The sequence below is a fragment of the Pipistrellus kuhlii genome, unplaced genomic scaffold (genome assembly GCF_014108245.1).
Source record: "Pipistrellus kuhlii isolate mPipKuh1 unplaced genomic scaffold, mPipKuh1.p scaffold_m20_p_2, whole genome shotgun sequence".
NCBI lineage: Eukaryota > Metazoa > Chordata > Mammalia > Chiroptera > Vespertilionidae > Pipistrellus > Pipistrellus kuhlii.
This window is the reverse complement of record NW_023425515.1, coordinates 163,560,357-163,586,626: the sequence shown is the minus strand read 5'-3', so window position 1 is coordinate 163,586,626 and position 26,270 is coordinate 163,560,357. Positions and strand designations below refer to the sequence as shown.

At 34.2% G+C, this 26,270-nt stretch overlaps 1 protein-coding gene across 3 annotated transcripts in view; it reads left to right on the top strand.

Annotated features, from left to right (window-relative positions):
• Nucleotides 1-26,270, top strand: part of NRDC (nardilysin convertase) — a 72,593-nt gene that overhangs the window by 19,171 nt on the left and 27,152 nt on the right. For all 3 annotated transcript variants that reach the window (XM_045584593.1, XM_036447244.2, XM_045584594.1), the window contains exons 3-11: nucleotides 2,632-2,713; nucleotides 3,777-3,930; nucleotides 9,592-9,665; nucleotides 10,397-10,492; nucleotides 12,309-12,431; nucleotides 14,562-14,619; nucleotides 16,763-16,836; nucleotides 18,189-18,258; nucleotides 24,450-24,527. In XM_045584593.1, coding sequence (XP_045440549.1) covers nucleotides 2,632-2,713; nucleotides 3,777-3,930; nucleotides 9,592-9,665; nucleotides 10,397-10,492; nucleotides 12,309-12,431; nucleotides 14,562-14,619; nucleotides 16,763-16,836; nucleotides 18,189-18,258; nucleotides 24,450-24,527 — 809 coding nt within the window. The remainder of the gene's footprint in view (nucleotides 1-2,631; nucleotides 2,714-3,776; nucleotides 3,931-9,591; nucleotides 9,666-10,396; nucleotides 10,493-12,308; nucleotides 12,432-14,561; nucleotides 14,620-16,762; nucleotides 16,837-18,188; nucleotides 18,259-24,449; nucleotides 24,528-26,270) is intronic.

Genomic DNA, 26,270 nt, shown 5'->3' with positions numbered 1-26,270 from the left:
ATTCTCAAGTATGAATTTCTTTACTATCAATTGCAGAGTCTGTTTTTGCTGTGGTCAAAACTGACTGATAGATTGATTGTGGTCTAACCACCTTATATAAAAATGTCTTTCACCCTGCTGGTCGAGATAAGAAATCTTTATGGAGTAGTTGGAGCTGAAAGCAGGTTAGACATCTATTAAACATCACAGAACAGATTAAACTGTGGCTTGAAAAAGGGGCTATTTCTCTATGTTTTAACTGAGTTTATGTGCCTAACTCTTTAAAATATTAAACAGTATCAAGTGAGGCATTTTGGTTCTTCTGAAAACATACTTTTCATTTTCTGGCACATGGTTTGATTTTATATCAGTTACATAGTATTTCTTAAAAGTTCTCTTCCTAAGAGGGTAACCATTTTCCAAACAATTTGGGTCACCAAATGTGTTAGCTCTTAAAATTGACATTTGTAAAATTTGGGAAAGTTAATAAATTCAACTTCCAATCATCAAGGGTTTAAAAAGGAGTATTTTTCTTTTCTTTCCTTTTTTTTTTTTTTTTTGTGTGTGTGTGTGTGTGTGTCTTTTAACTTACAATGACATATGGTGTACCCTAGTCATTTTTAAAATGTGTACCTCTTGACCATCTATTTTGTTAAAAACTCTAGTTTTCCCAACCTATGGAAAACTACTATCAGTAGATATGTAATGTATTTTCTATAACTTCAATAAGAAGTGAACTACTGGTGCCTGTACAACCGGATGGACACCAACTCTCAGGAACCTATTTAAAAGTCTCACTTTCTTCATGCTTCTGTCTCTAAGACCTTTATTTAAATTTGGATAAAAATGAAGAGGGAGAGATAGAAACATCGATGAGAGAGAATCTGCTACCTTCTGCAAGCCCCACACTAGGAATGGAGCCCACAACCTGGGCGTGGGCCCTGACAGGGAATCAAATCCTGACCTCCTGGTTCATAGGTTGACACTCGCCTATTAAGCCATGCAATAAAGTTGTTCCTTTTTCTCTCCTTAAAAAAAAAAGGAAAAAAATAAAGTGAACTAAAAAAAAAACAAAAAAACAACCTTTAAAATTCAGTTCTGTAGTATTTTAATAGCTAAAGATTTTCTTTTTTAACCATTTACTTTTTGTCTTTGTTAGATGTTTTCCTAACGTTACTTTATGCCCTATTTTTATTTTTTTAAAAATATATTTTATTGATTTTTCACAGAGAGGAAGAGATAGGGATAGAGAGTCAGAAACATCGATGAGAGAGAACCATCGATCAGCTGCCTCCTGCACACGCCCCACCGGGGATGCGCCCGCAACCAATGCACATGCCCTTGACCGGAATCGAACCTGGGACCTTCCAGTCCGCAGGCCGACGCTCTATCCACTGAGCCAAACTGGTTTCAGCTTTATGCCCTATTTTAATAAAAAGAAAAATTTTTACTCTGGCCAGTTGCTCAGTGGTTAGAGCACTGCCCATGCACTGAAGGGTTCAATACCTGGTCAAGAGCACATACGGCTGAAACTGGTTTGGCTCAGTGGATAGAGCGTCGGTCTGCAGACTGAAAGGTCCCAGGTTCGATTCCGGTCAAGGGCATGTACCTTGGTTGCGGGCACATCCCCGGTAGGGGGTGTGCAAGAGGCAGCTGGTCGATGTTTCTCTTTCATCGATGTTTCTAGCTCTCTATCCCTCTCTCTTCCTCTCTGTAAAAAAAATCAATAAAATATATTTTAAAAAAAAGAAAAAAAAGAAAGAGCACATACGTGGGTTGCAAGTTCAATCCCTGGCCCCAGTCTATATGTCTCTCTTACATTGATTTGTCTCCCCCCTACTCCCCATCCTTCCCTCTCTTCTGCTCCCCCTGCCCTTTCACACTCTAAAAATCAGTGGAAGCTGAAACCGGTTTGGCTCAGTGGTAGAGCGTCGGTCTGCGGACTGAAAGGTCCCGGGTTCAATTCCGGTCAAGGGCATGTACCTTGGTTGCGGGCACATCCCCGGTAGGGGGTGTGCAAGAGGCAACTGGTCGATGTTTCTCTCTCATCGACGTTTCTAGCTCTCTTATCTCTCTCCCTTCCTCTCTGTAAAAAATCAATAAAATATATTTTTAAAAAAATTTTGTAAAAAAATAAAATAAAATAAAATAAAAATAAAATAAAAATCAGTGGAAAAAATATCCTCGAGTGAAGATTAACAAAACAATAAATACAAAAAAGAGTTCTGAGTAACATTGAGAAGTTACTGACCCCAGAGCCCTTTAATTGCTTAAAGATCTTCGAGGTAATCTAAGTATATTATTGTGTAGATTTCTGAAATTTAGTAAATCAGGGAAAAAACTTTTCTCAGAATTCTGAAATGCTGGCACAAAATGATATTTTGGTGGGCTGGCCAGTCCCTCTTTGCTTTTTTTTTCTGTTTCTGCTTTCCCCCTTAGGTCTGCATCTGTTCAGCATTTGGCAGGGTGGCAAGAGGAGGAGCAGCAGGGTGAAACTGAGAGTTTCACTTTGCTGCTCCTCCTGATTATCAGGGAAAAAATTTTGTTTCTTTCTATTGGAATACTCCATCTCCAAGTGAATCCTTAAGATGAGACCACAAAGTTATTCCTTTGGTACTGACTCACTATTTGTTTGTGCTCTGCTTACTCCAGTCTGCGGCGGCTCTTTGTGTTGGAGTTGGGAGTTTTGCTGATCCGGATGACCTGCCTGGGCTGGCACACTTTTTGGAGCACAGTAAGATCTTTGTAAAATATTATTCCTGGTATTTCCCCCCTTTAAATTTGTCTGAATTGATTTCAATGATAACTAACTGGCTTGATATAAGTATATGTTTGACAAGAGAAAAAACTAAGAAAAAAATCTTTATGAATATCACAGGTGAAGACTTAATTTTAATCTCCTTTAGTGTTTTGCGGATTTGAATGAAATAACTTAGAAAAACTATTTGAAGACGTAGGTTTTAGGTCCGCGGGTGTGGGTGAGAAGTCACGGATTAATTCTTGGTTAGGGGACATGTCTGGGTTTTGTGCTTAAGCCCCAGTTGGGGGTGAGAGAGGCATGCAGGAGATAGTTGATCAGTGATTCTCTTTTATCATTGATCTTTTTATCTCTTCTCTCTTCCTCTCTCCGAAATCAATAAATACACTTTTTAAAAAAAGGTAGGTCTTATTATTATTTGAGCCAAAAGATCTGGAGACAGTTGCCAGTCTCTAGGAATTTAGGCTAGAACTGTGGGAGGCGCAGTCTCTTCCTGGGTTAGGCAGGCCCCAAGATGTCATAGCATCAGAAATACAGAAAATAAATTTAAAAAAGAAAAAGAAAAATTAATATAGAAAATAAAAATACATGATTACTATAAAACAAAATAGAAAATAGTTTAATCTCATTAAAACGTAAGTAATTGCTTTACAGTTATACTTAAGTTTATATTTGTTTTCCTGAATTACTCATTTCTTATATTCTGGATTTCTAAGTTATTTGAAGGTAAACTTCTCACCTTAAGAGTTTTTATTCTAACAATCTGCTTAAATGCTTATGTTTAAATTTTAACATCACAAAAAATGTATTTTTTTCTTTAAAAATAAAATGTTTAGTTTCTGAGTGTAAAACTAATATATGAGCATTATAGAAAATTATGAAAACAAGTATAATGAATAAACTATTATCCAGACATAACTATTGTTAATGTGTTGATATTATTTCTTCCAATATTTTTTCTTACATGAGAAATTTCCTTGATAATATAAACATTATCTATATCTTTGTTTTTGTGTGACTTTGTGTTCTTTTCACTTAGTGGTATTCATGGGTAGTTTGAAATATCCAGATGAGAATGGGTTTGATGCTTTTCTGAAGAAACATGGGGGTAGTGATAATGCTTCAACTGATTGTGAACGGACAGTCTTTCAGTTTGATGTCCAGAGGAAATACTTCAAGGAAGCCCTGGATAGGTAACTAACTCAAAATGTATTCTTATTTTAATTATATAATCACACCTTACAAATTGAAATATTGGGCATTGTTCCACGGTATTTCTTTTTAAGCAGTACTCTAATTCTGTAGCATTGCAACAATACTTCATTTGGAGAAAAGAACATCTTTTTCCCCTTATTTTTGGTAATACTTAGTCTTTTTATTAAAGATTAAACTGAAGCCCTTAAATACCTTTTGAGTTTTGTGATAACAAAACTCACTTATACTTACAACTTGTTTTTCATATATACATATACATGTGTGTATATATATATATATATATATATATATATATATATTGATTTTTAAAGAGGATGGGAGGAGGAGGAGGAGAAGGAGGAGAGAGAGAGGGAGAGAGAGAGAGAGAGAAAGACAGAGAGAGAGAGAGAGAGAGAGAGAGGGAAACATCATTGATGAGAGAAATCATTGATCGGCTGCCTCCTACACTCCCCACACTGGGGATCGAGCCCTCAATCTGGGCATGTGCCCTGACAGGGAATCAAACTGTGACCTCCTGGTTTATAGGTGGACACTCAGCCACTGAGCCACGCCAGCTGGGCAATATTAGTTTTTCTAATTTAGTAGAAAATATGGAAAACAGAAGCACAAAAGAGAAGATTGCTCCTAATTTTATAATTTTGAGATAACCATGATTAATGTTTAGTATATAAGCATCTATATATTTTTTCTCTGTTGGATCATATTACTATGTCCTTTTATGTTTTTAAACAAGATAAATCATTTTTACAAATATATAGTTTATAAAACATAATCTTAAATGATTGTGTATCATTTACATTGTGTAGAAATACCATAATCTACTCAACCAGTTATATATTATCTGACAGTTGAGTTGTTTCCAGTTTTCTAGTTTTGTAATGTTGTGAGGAATATCCTAATCTTTGTGCACAGGCTTGATTATTTCTTTTAACTAAGTTTTAAGTGAAATTTCGGAGTATATTTGCATGTATATTTAAGCCATTTTCTTATAAAATGTTTGGTATTCACTGCAAAATTGCTTTTGAGAAAGCTTATATCAGTGCATTAGTAGAGTTTTGATATCACAAGGTTGCAGACATAAATTTACATTAAAATAAAAGTCACTCTAAAAAATAATAGATAAATGTAAGACTGAAATATAAAAAAATAAATCTTGAATTTAATTAAGTCTCTTAAAGGTAGAAATATTGATCTATTTTTTGTAGAGATATCTCCAGCATCAACAATTTGGTATATACTGAGGTATTGGTTGAATTAATTAATATATTTATTTGTAGAAAAACATAAAATCAAAACACAAATGACCAGAAAAACTTAAAACATGACAAAGGTCCAGTTTTCTTAAAGAAATTTTCTTGTGCCATAAGAGATTAATATGACCTTGAAAAATCTTTTGGGTAGATTTCTATAAGTTGAAAGCATATGCCATTATTCTCAATGGAATAAATATTTATGTGTTTTTGGACCCCCAAATTTACTTTTGTTTTGTTTTGTTAAAACAATGTAAAAATCCCATTAAAATTGACACAATTACTTTGATAATATTTAACAAATGTGGTGGTTTTTCTTCACTAATCTATAATTTGGCAGTCTACCTGTGTTTTGATAATGTTTTAGAGCTGTTTTTAATCTTATACTTAAGAACATGTGCACAGCACATTTATTTGATACTCTGTTTATGTAATTAAAAATTTAATTCCAAAAAACCCCCAAAAGAATAGAGACAAAGGAAATCAAGAAAGGCAGTGCAAATGATGCTGAGGATTATTTTCTTTATAAACTTAGAAAATCAGAGATGCTTTGAGAATGACTACATGCTTGCTTAAAGTTCTCAGCTCTCATGGTTCACAAAATCTTAAGCAGTAGACGAGTTGAATCCTTTCAACTTGAAATCTTAAGCAATAGGACTGAATATAAAGAAGGAAAAAACCCACTTCACTGGGAAAAAGAATAGGCAAAAGATAAGCTGAATAAATTCTGACCACCTCAGAGATGATGAAACAGCATAAAGTCTATTTAAAGAACTTGTTTCATTTCTTCTTCAATAGGTTCTCTCTATATTTTTTTAAAATCTAAGAACTGATTCAGGAAATCAGAAGATATTTACACCATAAGTTCTACTTAAAATAAAAAGAACCTACTAGAACTAAAAAGAATGCTACTGGAATAATAGGAGAAATTAATAAGAATATCAAATCATGATCATGACACAATGGTAGACAGTGATAGAGCATTAAGTATTACATATATTATAATAAATATGGTAATAGTATACTTCTACAGTTAATAAGGAATAAAAAGTCTTTGCATCATTTGCAAATGACTTATATAGATTGTGGCAGTATTTTTGAATAGGTCAGTAAAACCCAGTTCTGTCACACATTGTTTATCAGTCTCTTGGGACATTTAATTAAAAATGTTGAGGAAATGATTGAATTTTTACCCTAGTAAGTAAATGAGAATGGAACAACTTTTGCTCTTTAGGTATTTTCTAATTTCAATAAATTTGAACTCTGTAAGTATTTCAGGGTGAGGGCCTGAAACATCAAAACCCAGGACAACTACAAAGTGCAGTATCTAAAGGAAAAGCCCCCTCATAATAAGGTGGGACTCAACATTTCAAGATATAATCTCATTATAAATAGAAAAAATTTGACAAAACCATCACTCTTTCACAATAAAAAACTTAATAAACTAGGAATAAAAGGAAATTTTCTCCACCTGATAAAGAATATCTGTAAATAACCCACAACTAAAATCATATGTAATAGTGAAATATTAAAAACTTTCCCCCAAGATTAGGATCCAGATGTCAGCTATTACCACTTTGGGTCAACATTGAAGTGGAGATTTGAGCTAGGGAAGTTAGAAAAGAAAATGAAATAAAAGGTGTGCAGATTGGAAAAGAAGTAAAACTATTTATTACCAAGTAACATAATCTTATTCAAATGATTATCATTATTTGTGAAGAATTCACCTATGCTCTAAAATTTATTTGTAACTCCAAAATCAGTATGATTATTTTGCAGTCATTCATGGACATGTGAAAATTTTTGTAAATTGTGAAAAAGTTGAGTTGCTGACACACACATTCTCAGCTGAAGTTGAACAAGGCAACACCCTGCTTTTTTGTTTCAGCTTTCATGTAGATGGAGACAGAAGGGGACAGTGCACTATAATTAAAAGGAGCTCTGACTCTAGAGCCAGTTGGATGGAGTTTGATGTCAGTTTTCCCCAGTTAATGTACAGATTATGGTTGACATTATAAACCATAAACTCTCAAGATTTATTTAGTTTTATTTTTTAAAATGTTTTTATTGATTTTAGAGAGAGAGGAAGGGGAAGAGAGAGAAACATTGATTGGCTATCTCCTATTTGTACCCTACTGGGGATCGAGCCTACAACCGAGGCATGTGTTCTGACTGGGAATCGAACCAGCAGCCTCTTGGTACATGGGATGACACTCAACCAAGTGAGACACACCAGCCAGGGTATACTTTATTTTACTTTTTAATTTTCTTTTTAAATTTTAAGATTTTACTTTAGAGAGGTATGGAGAGAGAGAGAAACATTGAGACTTATTTATTTTTAAATAGACAAGCTAATTCTAAAATTTATAAGTGTGGTGATTGCCAGGGGGAGGAAAATAAGGGGAGGTGGAAGAGACTATAGGAGGGATAATGAATTAAAAAATAAAATAAAGGAAAAAGAAAAGATAATGTAGGGGGCTAAGTATAGCCAAGATACTTTTGAATTGGAAAAATAACAAGGTATCAGGAATTGACCTACTAGAATCTAGATAATAAGATTTATTTTGTAATTAGGACATTGTGTAAGCAAAGAGATGATGGAATAAAGTAGATATCCTGGAAAGTAAACCAACTTATATGTGGACACTTGATTATTAATAGGGATAGCATAGAGCAATGGTGAAAGGGCTTTATAAAGAAATGATTCCAAACAGTTGGGCTTTTATAATGGCAGAAACAAAATTGACTCCCTACCTTATAACATATACAAAAAAATCAAGTTTAAGTGGATTATAGACCAAAAAAGTGAAGGGTACAGCTAAAAATTTTAGAGATAAGTATGAATTTAGCTTAAGTAAGAATTACCAAATAAAATACAAGAAGCATATAACATGAAGGCAAAATGATTTACATTATGTTTATTAAAAGGTACCATGAAGAGTATGAAAGCAACAACTAGAAAGTGGAAGAATATGTTTATAATATTACATTTAGAATAACTCATTGGTTTTAATTATTAGATTATATGTATAATTATATGTAACATACTTATCATTTGTAAATGGATAATTATATATATTTCTAGAGTCAATAAGAAAAAGTACCACCTAATAGAAAAAAAGGCAATAAATAGGCATTTTACCAAAGAAGAAATTAAAATGATTAATAAACATGAAATGGTGTTCAGCCTAACTAGGTATCAGGAAAATATAAATGAAAACCATCATGAGATTTAACTATCCTACATATTACCAAAAATTTTAAAGTCTGACAGTACCAAATGAGGGTGAGATTGTGGGGAAATGGAGGAATTGGAACTGCTGATGCAAGTATAAATCAGTATAATCACTTTAAAAAAATTTGGTGTTATCTAGTGATATTGAACATACTATATCTAGTGATATAGTATGTGTATGCTATTACCTAGGAGTTTCTTTCCTACAAATATATCCTCCTATATAATAAAGAGGTAATATGCAAATTAACCCTCATAAGATGGCTGCCTACTAAATTTTACAGTATGTGAAGTAGACCTCAATAAAGTTGTAAAAAAAAAAAAAGTTTCTTTTCAGATAAGCAAAAATTAAAAGTTTACTAAATATTATAGGAAAGTTTTTTATCTGTTTTACTTTTGTTGGAAAAATTAATTTAAAAACTGATTTCATTGCTATTATATAAATGCTAATATGCATATATAATTTGATATAGCAATTACATTTTTAACATTAAGTGAAATACTAATAGCCTTTAAAAAATTTTTTAACTTAAAATTTTCATTTAACTATTTGTAAACATGATTGAATAAAAAGTGCACTTTATATGCTTTTTATGTATAAAACCACAGATACACATACAGTATATAGACAGATCATATATCTGTGATAATAAAATTTCATGGAGTGATTAGGAGAAATTTTCTGTAAAGCCTTGCTCAGGTTGATAATGAAAAAACAAAAAGTCAAGAAACATTGGTCTAAAATACATAAAGGTGGTAAAACTATAAAGGAAAGCAGAGAAATGATTACCATAACGTTTGGAATATTAACTCTAAGGATAGGATTGGTGTTGGATGCTTCAGGAGTTTTGACAATGGTCTAGTTCTTGACCTGGGGTGGTAAACTCACCTGAGTTATGCATTATAGCTATGAATTAGTCTGTATGTTTATATTTTATATACTTTTCTGCATGGATGTTAAATTTCATGATAAAAAAAAGTAGTTTGTAGACTTTAAGTATAAAGAAATGCAGAATATTGTTTAGATTTCTCACACATGATTATGAACTAAATCTCCAACTTAGTAAAATTTCTTAATAAAAAAGGGAGATGTTGACTGATGAAATGTTTTTGCTGGACAAAAACAGAAATGCCAGTTTTGTTTTGTTTTTCAGGTGGGCTCAGTTCTTCATCCATCCACTGATGATCAGAGATGCGATTGACCGTGAAGTTGAAGCTGTTGATAGTGGTAAGAGAAGTACTTTATGTCTTACCACTTTTTCCTTTATTGAACCAGTTTTTTATTTAGCATATTTATGATTACTCCATTTTATTCTTATATAATAAGGGCTAAATTGAACTAGATGTCATGTTTATTCCTGAAGCCATTAAATGTATAATTCAGTATGGATTTGAAATAAAAGGATGGTAGATTTTTATTTTTTCAGCCTTTTTTAAAATATATGTTTTTATTGATTTCAGAGAGAGGAAGGGAGAGGGAGAGAGAGATAGAAACACCAATTATGAGAGGGAATTATAACTGGCTGCCTCCTGCACAGCCCCAAAGGGGATTGAGCCTACAACCCAGGCGTGTGCCCTGACTAGGAACCAAATTGTTATCTCCTGGTTCATAGAGGAGCACTCAACCACTGAGCCATACTATCCAGGTTTTTTTTATTAACATTTTCTTCAGTAAAATCTTGGATATAGCATCCTGGAGTTTAAACCTTCACATCATTAATTACCTAGTTTTATTTGAAAATAAGTGAAAACCTCCAGAAAGGTGAACTGACTATCTAACGTTATAAATATGTTAAGTCATAGAGCCTAGCCTAGATCATCGATTTCTCCACTTCAGTTTTATAATACATGATTAATTTTTGTTATGTCCTTACTTCCAGTTTTTTAAACTCGAGTTTCCAGATAATAAGGTAATTACAGAATTTCATTTAATTAAAAGTGTTTCTTTAAAACTGACAGAATATCAGCTTGCAAGACCTTCTGATGCAAACAGAAAGGAAATGTTGTTTGGAAGCCTTGCTAGACCTGGACATCCTATGGGGAAATTTTTTTGGGGTAAGATACTAAATACTTATTTCATATTTTCTAGTTAAGGAAGATTGAGGATATGAAAAGTTGATAAAGAATGGAAAATTATAAAGGTAGGGTAGCTAGGTAACTTTTACATTTTCAAATACAGAGTAGTATTGCCTATTTTAGGTTCTCTGACATTGAATATATGAAGAATAGCACCCAACATTTTGTGAATGCTTTGTGGGTGTTAGATACTCTGCTGACACAACATAAATTATCTCATTCTATCATTGAAACAGTGTTATGAGCTGGTTACCATTGTCATTTCTAAAGATAAAGAAACATACTAAGAGGAGACACTTAATTTGCTTAAATCACACAGTGATGGGATTTGAACCTCTGTTTATATATAGATATATATATGTCTAATATGCTAAGTGTCCGACCATCCGACCAGTTGCTATGATGCACATTGACACTAGGGGGAAGACAACACAGGAGTTGCCAAGCTGCAGTGACTTGGCAGCGGTGGTTCTCAGGTGATGCACCAAGAACCAGAGTGGAGGTAGCCAGATTCCATGCGGGGCTGTGTGATTCCACCTTTGGCCATGGGTTTTGTTGGTGCTGGGGCACTGTTGGCTGAATCTGGTTTATTGCACACTTGCATTTGTGTTCCACACCCTGTATGACAGCAACTTTGCAGAGTGCCCTCTTACACTTTGGGGCCCCTCGGGGTATGTTGCAGAGCCAGTTTTAGCCCTATTCCCACAGGCCAGGCCGAGGGACCCCCTTCACTCTGCTGTGGTGCCACCCCAGGTGCAGCTGGCCGGCGAGGGACCACAGGAGGTTGGCTCCAGGGCATGTCTGGCCTTTCTTACCCAGACCCTCCCCACCAGCCACCTTCTAATTAATTTCCTTGCAATGTGCAGGAATCCATGCACTGGGTCACTAGTCTGATTATAAAATCTGTTCTCTTTCCCCAACTTGACTTTTCCATTTATCAACAGAGATTCAGCAATGATTTCTCTAATACTTTATGAGCTGTGACCTAATTTTGTTTGACTGGTAAGCTGTTTAAATGGTATCTGTTTTTAATAGTGCCATTTTCTTAGTTTTATATCAGTTATAGCCTCATATTAATCCTCTTGACCAAATCTGGAGTAGATTGAAATGGCATTTCATTCAAAGAATGTTTTGCTTCTCTGTGTATTTTATACAGTTATAAACATTTTATATGGCATCCATGCTTTATGTGGTTTATTTCTAAGAATTATACAGAATATTATAAAAGTAATTCAGAGAGAAAATCTGATTTGCATAGTAGACTAATTATTAAGAAAGGAAGTTTAAAGCAATTATTGTTTCTAAGGTTTTACTAACTAGAGATTATTACTTTTTTAAAAATTTCTTTATTGATTAAGGTATCACATATTTGTCCTCAACCCCCCATTCCAATCCCCCACCCCTCCCAACTAATGTCCCCACCCTCCCATTGTCCTCGACCCCTGGTTAGGCTCATATGTATGCACATAAGTCCTTTGGTTGATCTCTCCCTTTTATCCCCTCCCTCCCTTTGAGGTCCATGGCTCCTTACCTCTAGGTCTGTTCTTGTTCATCAGTCTATGTTGTTCACCATTTCCCCTAGGAGATTATTAATTTCTTATGTGTTAAAATATATCTCGGAATTGTTTCTTGGGAATTTTTGTCTTAGAGTGATATTACTATTAAACACTGGTTCAATATTCTTGAATCACTTGGGTTATTTCATTAATTCTGTATAGTAGCAGAGCATTCATTATTGATATAGACTTTGAGCAAAGTAAACTTTATTTCTATAATATTTTTCATGTTTTTACAGGAAATGCTGAGACTCTCAAACATGATCCAAAAAGGAATAATATTGATACATATACTAGACTGAGAGAATTCTGGATGCGTTACTACTCTTCTCATTACATGACATTAGTGGTTCAATCCAAAGGTAATATTATCTACTATGGCCCTTAGAATTACTCTGAAATAGTGCTTTTTTTTTTTTGGATTTGTTTGCCTTGACCAATGTTGCAGTGAGTGCACTGTTAATAATATTAGTGCTGATCCTATTTATGAACTAAAGAAAATCAGAATTTGGAGAAGTTATGTTGCAAATGGCTAAGCTCAGGGAAGCACAAAATCATCTGATTATTAGCAAATGTTTTTTCTCTTGTAGACAGATCTTATCTCTAAGCTAGTCTGTGAGTTATACTAATGTACTAACAGATCATAAATTTTTTTTTAAGTCACATTCAACTACTGCCTCTGTTATCTCTCATTTTGAATTTAAACCATATTGATGATAAACTCTTATGGGGAAGGTGTCTGCTTTTAATCCCTCTGTATGGTCCAGTAAAATGGCATGATTAATTGAATTCCATTATGGTAATGCTGATTGTATCTTAAATTTAAAATACTGATCAATTCCTATACTCTTTACCTTTTTTTTTTTAATCATTATCTTCAGTAGCTTGTGTTAACCTTTGCTCATTAAAGAAATCATAGTAGTTTTCTTTACTTTTCAACCAGCTTCAGCTATTTTTCAAAGTCAATCAGCTGCTAAACTGTTCCTTTTGAAATACTGTGTAGTTTACACATTTTTTATAAAAAAAGACACTAATCCTTTCACCCTAATATTTTTATAAAGTTTTGTTCTTTCATTATCAAAATTCAGATCAGAGCTGACATGGCACTTATATATAACACATTTGTACATTTAGGATCAAAATTAGTATACTAAACTTGACTTCAATGTAAAATTATGGATATGTTCTAGTAGATTCTTTTGTTCAAACTGCAGATGGGTCTTTAGATTCATTTTACAATGTTTGTTAAAATAGGCAATTTCATTTGATGTGTAATATTAATTTATAACAGTTTATTATTATTTCCTAATCTGTCATGAACATGCATTTTTCTTCAGTTAGGTATTGTTTCTTTTGCATTCTCTTCTGTTATGATGATAAATATAAGAGCATATTAATGTTTATTGGAAATTTCTAAAATAACCCCCAGATATTTGATGAGAACCTTTTATGATTTAAACTCATTGATTTTGGAGTTGTAGCATTTATTATACTATTTAAGAGTTAAATATCTCTATAAATAATGTATCATAGAATAAATTCAGAACTTGATTGGTGTAATTTTTATTTTGTGTTTTATATCTTGGGGCATCTCTTTTGAGAATTAGTGAAACGTGTCTGGTAGAACTAACTAATACTATCCAGTAATGGTTATGAGTCACTGGGATAAAGCTAAAGGTTTCCTTTTTCATTTAGCTTTCCTGTTTTATTGGAATTTCTTATGAAATAATAAAGAATTAGAAAATAGAAATCATATATATGATTTGGCCATAAATATATGAAATTTAAGAAGACTTGTGGATTAAAACCAAGCAAGTATAAATTAATGTAAAATAAATACAGTATAAAAGCACTGATGAGATGCCAAGAAGGGTCAGTGTAATGTGGGTTAATTGAGAGGAACCTTAGAGGATGGTTGATATATATATATATATATATATATATATATATATATATTTTTTTTTTTTTTTTTAATATATTTTATTGATTTTGTACAGAGAGGAAGGGAGAGAGATAGAGAGTTAGAAACATCGATGAGAGATAGACATCGATCAGCTGCCTCCTGCACACCCCCTACTGGGGATATGCCCGCAACCAAGGTACATGCCCTTGACCGGAATTGAACCCGGGACCTTTTAGTCCCCAAGCCAACGCTCTATCCATTGAGCCAAACTGCTCTTGGCTTTTTTTTTTTTTTTTTTTTTTTTTTAAAGGTTGGTATATTCTTATCTCTTGGCTTTTCATACTAGCTTAATGATAAACAATTTTTTTTTTTTTTAACTGTGTGCTTCTAACTTTACTAGGGAGGAATAAAGGAGTCTAACACAATTATATGTTTCTTAAAGTTTTCTTAATTATTGTTATTTTTCCTGATATTGCTGGTTATGAAGTGGCAGGTAATGCCCAATTTAAAGTATTCCTTTATTTATAGCTAAAGATCTGTGAAAAATCTAATTGCATTTTCCTGTCTTCTTCCCATCCTCCCTCCCAAGAAACACTGGATACTTTGGAAAAGTGGGTTACTGAAATCTTCTCTGAGATACCAAACAAGTAAGACATTTATTCTCATAAATCATATACCTTTATAGCTAAAGAGGCCATATCATTTGATAGGAGTTTCAAAGATTTTTTTTTTTTCCTTCTTTCAGTTTGTTTTTTAAAGAACTAAAGTGGTTTAAGCAAGATTGCAGAGCTTTTGAGTCAGAGTGGGGAAACTAAGATGAAAACCTAAGGCTCCATAGTTTCTGTAGTTCATAATTTATAAGCTTATAAACTTAAGGTAAACAGTAATTCTGAAGAATATATGTCTCTTTTTACATTTATTCAGAACTTTTCTGTTATTGTGGAAAGTGTTATATGAAAGCAAGTATTGTATGAGAAGCAGGATGAATATATATATTTGTATATTTGTTTCCCCTGCCTCAGAACAAGTTATCTTCTGAAAGTTTTTTGTTTTGTTTGTTTATCCTGATCTGAGGATATTTTTCCCATTGATTTTTATTTATTTTTTTTAAAAATATATTTTATTGATTTTTTACAGAGAGGAAGGGAGAGAGATAGAGAGCTAGAAACGTCGGTGAGAGAGTAACATCGACCAGCTGCCTCTTGCACACCCCCTACCGGGGATGTGCCCGCAACCAAGGTACATGCCCTCGACCGGAATCGAACCCGGGACCCTTCAATCCGCAGACCGACGCTCTACCACTGAGCCAAACCGGTTTCGGCTTCCCATTGCTTTTTAGAGAAAGTGGAAGGGGGGTGGAAATTGATGTTAGAAAGATTCCTGCATGTGCCTCGAGTAGGCCCAGAGATAGAACTTGCAACCCATGTGCATGCCCTTAACCCAGAATCGAACCTGTGACCCTTCAGTGCACAGGCTGACTCTTGACTACTTAGCCCCACTGGCCAGGGCCTGAAGGTTTGTTTTTTAAGCCAGTTGTCTGAAACTTGCAATGCTTTTCTCCATAAAAGAAATAATCTAGTAAATGATTGGTTTTTCCATACTATGTGAAAGTCTGTTTCATATAATTGTTTTTTTAATTAGAAATTATATATAGGGTTACAGTTCAGAAAGCTATTTTTTGTGCACTCAAATTCATCAAATAATAAAAAATATTTGACACTTTTTTGTTACATTTTTGTGTTATAAGGATACAAATAAAACTTTAATTCTGAAGCAATTAAGTCTTCCTTCCCACCCCTAATGGTTTGCATTTCTATAAAATAAATGACATCAGACTTTTTTCTTATATCAGGTGAGTAATCCTGACTTTTTCCATTTCTTCATTTGAAGAAACTTATTATAAATTTATAAAAGTTTGCTTTAAAAATGTTAGAATAATTTGTAATAATTATTTGTTTTATTATTTTGGCTTTATGTTAGTATCCATTGGTAATTAGCAGTACTTTTATGTACAGACATAATGAAAGCCATGCCAAAGTTGCAAGTTTTATTTTTCTTTGTTTGTTTTGATAAGAAAATCACTGAGTTAAGGAAATGTTGGGTGGCAGTTTGAAACATGTTTCACTGTGAGACTTTACTAATAAAAATCAGAGAGAGGTATAATTGAATAGAGGTATTCATTAGGTCCTACCAATTCCTGAGAAGCATTTTGAAAATTTTCTTAAATATTATTCACTAATTTTGGTTTCTTAATCATAAAGATTAAAAATTTCCCCAGATATTTGAAATTATTCATATTAACCATTACTTTAGAAGAAGTATTAGTTACAATATCTTCAGCCAGATGGGAAGCTTCTAGCAGGGGAGTCAAGTCTTTTAAATACCAAAGTTCCTAATATAGTGCTTTATACATAATAAGCACATCATTTATGTTTATTGAATTTAAAAAATTATCTCTATTACAAGCTTTTTTAAATGGCTTTGTATAGGAGGATTACTGAAGTTGAATATGTTGAGAAAGGCAATAAATATTGGATGGGGAGGTTCCTTTAATTTATTGTTTTATTGTGAGTTTTAAAGATACTGTAGTCATTTGGACTGAGGTTAAGAATTGGTTGTGTAATTCAGGAATTTGTGGCTTTATTGCCATTTATTCACTAATGCCTAGAATCTTTTCAGCCAGTAATATGTAGAATGGATTATAAATAACTTAAAAGTTAGGCATACCTAAAGATACTGCTTATAAAGGCTTTTGCCAATTACATTTTAATGTATTTGTTTTCTTTTCAGTGGGTTACCCAAACCAAACTTTGGCCACTTAACGGATCCATTTGACACACCAGCATTTAACAAACTTTATAGAGGTTCGTGAACCAAAGGTTTAAAACTGTTTGAAATAACTTTAGCCCATTCTCTAAAACCTAATTGAGGCTACCAATTTTCTTTGGAAATGAAAACTCAACAGGAAATACAGCTAGGTTGAAAAGGGATTAGATGGACAGTGGAGATCCAGTTAGCCACTAATAAACAGCAGGTTGATTGATCTGCTGCTACTTGAGTCTGTTTTATGCTTTCTCCCTTTTTCCCCTTGTTCCCTTTTGTCCTTTGTTTTTTGTATGTTTCTTTCCTATTTCATTTTATCTATTTTCCGCTCTCTTTTTTCTTTTAAAAAGAAAGAAATAGAAGAAGGGAACACATTTAGGAAATTATTTCTTGTATCTTTATTATAAAAAACAACAACATTTTAAGTGAAGAAAAATTTGTAAAGCTATAAGTAGGAGGGAAAACCACCCCTAAATCTTAACATACAGACAAGTCATTTTGTCAGATTTCCTTTTGAGTTTCTCTAGGTATATTTTCTTAATGTAGTTGAGATTGTAAAGTATATACATTCTATTTCTTGATTTTTATTTAATATTACATTTGTAATAACTGGCCAATAAGCCATCACATGTTTATACTATAATTTACTTAGCAATTTGCCCATAACAAATATTGCAAAAACATTTAAAATTCACCATTTCTCTTTGCTGTTTTTATTATGGCATTTATCTTTCTTTGCTGTTTCTATTATTTTTTTCTTTCTCCTAGTTACCTAAGTATTCCTCCTTCCTTTTTCACCCCATTGTCAGTCTCTTCCCTTTTCCCTCCCTCTGATAAGTGACTGTTTTGTCACACCCTTTGTCTGCTGTTGGTGCCATATCTAAGCTGACTTATATTTGGTACTATTCTTTCTGGCTTTAGATTTTCTCTTCATAGAATCATAAAATAATAGCACTGCAAAAAATCTTAGAGCTACTGCAGCTTAAACTCCTCACCTACCATAAGAAAACAGAGCCAAAAAGATTTAAATTCAAATGATTTTCTCAAGTTTATATAAACTTGTATAGCAAGATAGTGGTAGGGCTGGATTTCAACCATGGGTCTCCTGACTCACTAGTCTTGTATCCTTTCTTGCAATAAAGAATCCATCTTTAGGAGCATTGGATGTTTTGATAGTTCTTTTATCCATGCCTACTCTACCTGTGAAACCAAATTGAAAAGAAAGTTCCAAAAATTGCATTATTCAAATTGGAAAATAGGCAACTTGAAATAGTAATTGTAGTGTATTTAACCTTACCATGTTTATTGGAGGATGAAATTTGTTGAATTAAAAAAATTTCATAGTCATAGTTATGGAGAAAGTCTTATATTTGTTCTTCACATATTTTTTTAGTTGTTCCAATTAGAAAAATTCATGCTCTGACCATCACGTGGGCACTTCCCCCTCAACAGCAACATTACAGGTAAGAGTTCAAGAGCAAATTTACTCCTATTAACCACTGAATGGCAGTCATATTTTAAAGCATATTAAATGGTTTAACTTTGGGAGTTCTGAATTTATAAACACTGGTAATGTGGTAAACTGAGACCTCACCACTAAGTTTGTCAAGCCTTGCTATATCTATATTATAAAAGGCTTGTGGCCCTAATGCTGTCACACCGTAATGACCAATGACTGGACTCACCAGAAGGTGCATTGATGGGTCACGTGGTGGTGCCAGTGGGCAGGGCTCTGGGTTTTGCAGGATTTCGTGTGCTGGGCTAATAGTATTTTAATTTCTTGGGTATAAATACTAGAATTATCTTGTAACTGGTTGCCTTTCCTGAGTCGAAATTAAGTAGCTTAGTGTGAATACTAACTTTTGTAATTATTTTCTTTGCTACTTTGAGTACAAAATATATATTTGCTTTCATTGGGACCATTTAGTTTGAACTTGTCAAAAATATAGTTAAACTAAAGGTCCTGTGCACAAATTTGCCTACAGGTAGGGTCTGGCCAGTTTGCCCTGATGGGGGCCAGTTGAGCCAGGCCAGCAGGGGGAAGGAGGCATGGGAGGTTGGCTGGCCGACCCTCAATTGGGCCGGTTGGCCAGCCACAGTGTACATCTTAGTGACTGGTTGTTTTAGTCATTCTGGTCGTTTGGAGTCCTGGTCTCTTGGCTTTCATATTCTAGGCTCAAAATGATATATAATTCTATATATAATATATCATATAATTATATATATAACCCACATATATAATTATATAATGTATATATAATTCTATAATATTATACTATATATAATTCTATATATTATATATAATTCTATAATTTATATAGAATATGACTACAGCATAAATATCAAGGACTTAGTCCTATGAGTTGGGGCAGATTTATGGGAATGAGTTAGAGCAGATTTATGTAAATTAGGAAAACATTTCATCTTACTTATATAGTTACCTTATTTGAACAATATAGCATGGGCCAAGACATTCTTTAAAAATAAAGATCAGCCAATGCCTATAAATACTTTTCTAATTAGAAACAAATGCTAATAAACTGATAAAAATTTAACCTATTTTTAAAACTATTACCAATAAAACAAAACTACGAGGACACACCAATAAGCAGAAGGAAAGAAACTAATGTGCATTACCTAAGTGCAGTAAAAGTAAAAATTGCTTTTTAAAAGTAAAAATTGCTTTTTAAAAAAATGTATGTATTAGAACATTCAAAAGGATAATATACAAAAAATATACATTGATTGTATAGTTATGTTAGTGACCCCAAAAGTGTTAACATTATTACATGCATATTTAAAAGTTTATTTGTTTTGAATTTTTACTATGAAAATAATGCATGCTTGTAAAATGTTAAAATAGGACAAAAGATAGTAAATAAAAAATAAAACTTTGCTTTCTCCTTTTCTTGGTTGGTCTCTGTCCTCAAAGATAGGCCCATTATCAATAGCTTTATATTATTCAGACGTTAAAATAATGAATATAAAATACATATTATTTTCTGTTTCTTAAAACCTTTATTGTTGAAAGTATTACAGATGTCCCCTCCCCTCCTCATTAATCCCTTCTAGCTTACACCCATCTCCTACCCCAGGCTTTCATCACACTATTTAAAAAATATATTTTATTGTTCAGATTATTACAGTTGTTCTTCTTTTTCCCCCCATAGCTCCCTTCCACCCAGTTTCCACCCAACCCCATGTCCTTTACCCTCCCCACACTGTCCTCATCCATAGGTGTATGATTTTTGTCCAGTCTCTTCCTGTACCTCCCACACCCCTTTCCCCCCAAGGATTGTCAGTCCACACCCTTTCTATATCCCTGATTCTATTATATTCATCAGATTATTCTATTCCTCAGATTTTTAATTCACTTGATTTTTAGATTCACTTGTTGATAGATATGTATTTGTTGTTCATAATTTTTATCTTTACCTTTTTCTTCTTCTTCCTCTTCTTAAAGAATACCTTTTAGCATTTCATATTATATAATACTGGTTTGGAAATTATGAACTCCTTTAGCTTTTTCTTATCTGTGAAGCTCTTTACCTGACCTTCAATTCTGAATGATAGCTTTGCTAGGTAGAGTAATCTTGGTTGTAGGTTCTTGCTATTTATCATGTTGAATATTTCTTGGTACTCCCATCTGGCCTGCATAGTTTCTGTTGAGAAATCAGCTGACAATAGTATGGGTACTCCCTTTTAGGTAACTAACTGTTTTTCTTTTGCTGCTTTTAATGTTCTCTTTTTGTCTTTTGCTCTTCGCATTTTAATCATGATGTGTCTTGGTGTGGTCCTCTTTCAATTCCTTTTGTTTGGGGTTCTCTGCACTTCCTGGACTTATAACTCTATTTCTTTCACCAGGTTGGGGAAGTTTTTGGTCATTATTTCCTCAGATAGGTTTTCAGTATCTTGCTTTCTCTCTTCTTCTGGCACCCCTATAATTCTGATGTTGGTACACTTGAAGTTGTCCCAGAGGCTTCTTACACTATATTCATACTTTTGGATTCATTTTTCTTTTTTCTTTTCCTGTTGGGTGTTTTTTGCTTTTTTTCTATTTCAAATCTTTGACTTGATTCTTGCGATTCTCTACTCTGCTGTTGAATCTTTGTATATTATTCTTTATTTCAATCAGTGTATGCTTAATTTCTATGCTTATTTTTTCATATCCTAGAGAGTCTCACTAAATTTATTGGAATTTTCTAGAAAAACACTATAACCGTGGTTTTGAACTCTATATCCAATCATTTGCTTTCTTCCATTTCTTTCATTTGTGACCTTTTTATTTGTCTCTGCGTTTTGGCTGCTTCCCTGAGTTGATAGAGTGGCTTTGTGTGCTAGGTGTCCTATAGGGTCCAGTGGCTCAGCCATCCCAGTTACCTGAGGTTGACACTCTTGGTGCACTCCTTTGTGGGCTGTGTGCACAGTCTTCTTGTCGTTAAGCCTTGACTATTGTTGGTATCACTAGGGGGAATTGACCTCTAGGCCAATTGGCTGTAAGGATCAGCTGTGTCTATGATGGGAGAACTTTTGTGCTGGAGACACCCTTATGAGGCAAGACTTGCTTCAGTGGAGCTTTGGTGCTCACTGAGTCTTTCTCCTGAATGTGTCGCTTATGGATCTGAGGAGTTGTAATCTGGATGGTCCTACTCTGACCCTGGGTACACTGGCTCTTGATTTCCAAGAAGGTGCTAATTTAGCCTCTGTCTGAGGCCACCCACCAGGAGTTATGGAGAGATCTGCAGATTCCTCTTCTTTGTTTGGGTTTTGGAGGTGCCCAGATGAGGCCCAGCTGTGAAGCAATGCAAGATGCTGTGGGGCCTTGGGCCTTGTTTTGAATGTTCTGGGTCTCTCTGACTCAGCTGCAGTTCGTTAGGTAAGTTTAGATTTCAAAGGACCAGGTCATTCATATGCAAAAGCCTCTGGGAACAGCTTGGATGGGGCAGAGTCTCAGGGCGGAGCAAACAGCAATGGCTTCCTATCAGCCCTGACCTAAGAGGCCCCTGGTTCTCAGTGTCCCTCAATACTTGCTGCAAACACCTCTGAGAGAAAGCCACCCTCAAGTTCCACTCAATGCCAGAGAGTTCAGTTTCCCTCTATGTAAGTCTGGGTACCTAGCGTCTTGCCCGTAACTGGAGTTGAAAGCAGTCGAGAGCTTGTGTCTCCCTCCCGCTTGAAAAAGACAGCTGTTTACTCAGTTGCCAGCCCTCTCTGCGTGTGTGCACGCACGCCTCACTATCTCTGCACTTTACTTCTGCAGCTCCTCTGAGTCTGTGCTTTTCTCTTCCCTTCTGGTTGCAGAATTTCCACTGAGCCAGCCTTCCTGTGGTTCTAGATGATTTCCATTTTGTCTTTTAGTTGTAGTTTTAAAGTGGTTGTGTAAGGCAGTAAGTTCAGGTGTTTACCTATGCCGCCATCTTGGTTTTCTCCTTCATCACACTATTGTCCGTGTTAATGGGTTATGCATATATACATACAGGTTCTTTGGTTAAGCTCTTCCCACCCCCACCCCTGCCTTCCCTCTGAGATTCGACAGTCTGTTCCATGTTTCTTTGTCTCTGAATCTATTTCATTTATCAGTTTATTTTTGTTCTTTAGGTTCCACATATGAGTGAGATCACATTTTCTACTTTATTTTTATTTATTTATTTTTCAAAAATATATTTTATTGCTTTTTTACCCAGAAGAAGGCAGAGGGATAAAGAGGTAGAAATATTGATGACAGGAACAATGATCAGCTGCCTCCTGCACACCCCCTACCCTGGGTGTGCCAGCAACCAAGGTACATGCCCTTGACTAAAATTGAACTTGGGACACTTGAGTCCACACGCCAATGCTCTGTCCACTGAGCCAAACCAGTTAGGGCTTAAAAAATATTATTATTGATTTCAGAGAAGAAGGGAGAAGGAGAAATGGAAACATCAATGATGAGAGAGAATCATTTATCAGCTATCTCTTGTACACCCCACACTGGGGATGGGCCCACAAGCTGGGCATGTACACTGACTGGGAATCTAACTGACCTTTGGGTGCATAGGTAGATTGATGCTCACCACTGAGCCATACTAGCCAGGCACATTTTCTGTTTTTTAATTAACAAAACCTGTTGACCATCTGACTGATTATTAAGGTGATTCATTGTAGAACTCTTGAAATTTACTGAAAAGTAGAAAAAATTTATTCATGATTTGGTTTTCCAAAGGCCATTAACATTTTTGTATGTTTCCTTCTATTGTTTTTTGTGTTTTGATTTTTGAGTTATTTTGCATTTCCAACTACGTGAATTCCCAGTAAATGAGCTTTTTTTGGGAGCCCCTTTTTCACAAAAATCAAGTGTTTATCCCTCCAGAGATACCAAATATAGTACAATTAGCTTTGTTCATTTGTGAATATGTAATCAGCTGTGTTTATTCTTTAACTGATTTGCTCCCCTCCATCAGTCTCACTATAGATGTAATTTAAATTTTGACTTTCAACAGTGTTGTGTTGGTTTGGGGTTTGCTTAACATAGTTGAAATCATATTATATTTTGACTTTAAAAGTTTACTGAATGTAATTCTGTGAAGTAAAAATTCAAGAATGTTAAATTTCCTAACCCAGTATATTTTTTCTGTATTTTGTTTTGGTAGAAATATATTTCTGAAATTATAGTAGAATCTAGTGGGAAAACACAATGTGAATAACATAATATATAATTACTCAGGTTATTAAGGAATATCCTATATAATAAAAGTCTAATATGCTTAGTGTCTGATCGGCCATTTAACCAGTGAAAGTATAATATGCAAATGATATGCTAAGGCTGCTCAACTGCTTGCTATGACGTGCACTGACCACCAGAGGGTCCAGCAGATCAGGACTGAGTGAAGTGGGCTGGACATGCCCTGGAGCCCTTCCACAGCCCTTTCCCGCTGGCCAACCTCCTCCGTCCCTCCCAGTGCCAATCGTGCACCAGTGGAGTCCCTCGGTCTGGCCTGTGCCCTCTCTCAATCCAGGACCTCTCAGGATGTCGGAGAGCCAGTTTCAGCCTGATCCTGCAGGCCAGGCTTAGGCACCCCACTGATGCAGGAATGTGCAATGGGCCTCTAGTTATTATATAATAAAAGCATTTTCATAAAAATGAGAAAGTAGTTGGATAAATGAAGAGGAAAAGAAAAATATAGAGAGGCTAAGCTTCCTGCTCAAGAGCATTTACTTAAAGGAAAAACTAAAACTATAACTTAGATTTTCTGACCCTTAAAGCAACACATTTTAGTTTACTGAAGAGCATGATGGAATACTGAAAGCTTTTATAGATGCAGAATGATTCATATTGCATTAGGTCCTAAAATGATTTTAAAAAATCTATATTTCACTTTGAGTGAAACAAAAATGAAAGATTTTATTATGAAGAGAAGTAAGTTTGGTGTTCAAGAGAAAAGTTAGTAGTCTTAAATTTTGGAATGATTATACTCATTCAGTGATTTCAGGTGAAGTTCAATTTTACCATTTTTCCTGTTTTTATCCTGCTATCAAATTAATTATGTTTTCATGTGTAGTAGAATTTATGTAAGAATAGGTTTATAATTATATTCTCAAATATCATAGTCTCAGGAGTATGTGTATTAATACCTTTTTTAAAAAAATTTCTAACCTTAATATTTCTTTTTTAAAGGGTAAAGCCACTTCATTATATTTCTTGGCTGGTTGGACATGAAGGCATTGGCAGCATTCTTTCTTACCTTAGAAAAAAGCAAGTATTCAATTAATGAATTATCGCAAACTCTGAAAAATAATAAACAATAAGTGTTAATATAACCCATTCTTTTCTCTTTTTGCTTCATCAGCCAGAAAGCCTAGAATCAAATCTAATGCTTAAAGTCACTTTAATAACTAATTTTATTTAGTTAAAATGTATTTTTATTGACTTATTAGAGAGAGAGGAAGGGAGAGGGAGAGAGAGAAAGAGAAACATTGATGTGAGAGAGTAACATCAAGCAGTTGCCTCCTGCACACACTCCAACTAGGGATTGAACCTGCCCTGACTGGGAATTGAACCAGTGACCTCTAGGTTCATTGACGATGCTCAACCAACTGAACCACACTATACAGGGTTAACCTAGATTATTATTATTTTTTAAAATACATATTTTATTGATTTTTCTTTGTAGAGAGTTAGAAACATCGATAAGAGACAAACATCGATCAGCTGCCTCCTGTACACCCCCTATTGGGGCTTTGCCTGCAACTAAGATACATGCCCTTGACTGGAATCGAACTGTGGGACCCTTCAGTCCACAGGACGATACTCTATCCACCCAGCCAAACCTGTTAGGGTTAACCTAGATTATTTTTTGGCTGTTTTATATTTTGTGTATTTCCTTGGAGATCCCCTTTTAGTTCATGTTGGAAGTAGTTGTACACAAAAATTAAAAAATCATAAAGTAATAGATTATAGAATTACATCAAAAGTTAGCTCTAACCAAGCATTTAGATTTGAAGGAAGTCAGTTATTTAAATGTTGAGGATCACCTTACAGATTAGATCCCAGGTTCAAATCCGGTAAGAGCATGAATGTTGGTTACAGGCACCTCCCCAGCCCAGGTCTTAGTCGTGGCTCATGCAGAAGGCAACCAATAGATGTGTTTCTCTCACATTGAGGTTTCTCTTATCTACTCTCTCTAAAAATCAGTGGAAAAATATCCTTGGGTGAGGATTAACAATGAATGAATGAATGAATGAAAGAGAGAAAATGAATGAATGTATGTATGCATGCATGCATGCTGAGGATCTTCAAGCTTTCTCACCCCAAAAGGTAGACTAATGAGAACTTCATTGGACAAATAAATCATAAAATTATGTGGGACTGTGAACAGTATACTAGTATGCAGAATGTTTCCTAATGCATTTAGGTATGTGTTTAAATTGTCTAGTCAAATAATATAAATAATTGCTTTAGCATCAGGACAAATACATTAAAGTAATTCCTTGTTTAACTTTTTTATACACTAATTCAAGAATGGAAAGGTACATGATCAATTTAAATAAGTACTTTAAAACATTAGTGTGTAATAGAACATTCAAAGAAAGCTGAGAGGGCAGGGTTATTATAAAATAATAATGATATTAGGTACATATATGTCTTACACAATAAATGTAAAATGCTTTGAGATGTGCATAACCTTTCTACCTTACTAATATTATTAGAGTTTTCCACTCTCTTCTGGCTTTCTCCCTCCTTGCTTTAGGTTCTTAATATTTTGCTCTATCTTCAACAAAAATTACTATTGCTTCATAAAACTGTTAATGTTTTACTATTTTGTAATATAAGTGTTTCTTTCTATTAAACAAATAAATTAGGCTATAATTTCCTGTTATGATTCCCAAATGTACTGCAATTCCTTGGAAGGCTTTGTGCTTTTAAAATTTGTACTTTTAAACTTACTGTTGGAAAGCATGTTTGCATCAAAGGCTGAACTTCCCCAAGTTTTACAAA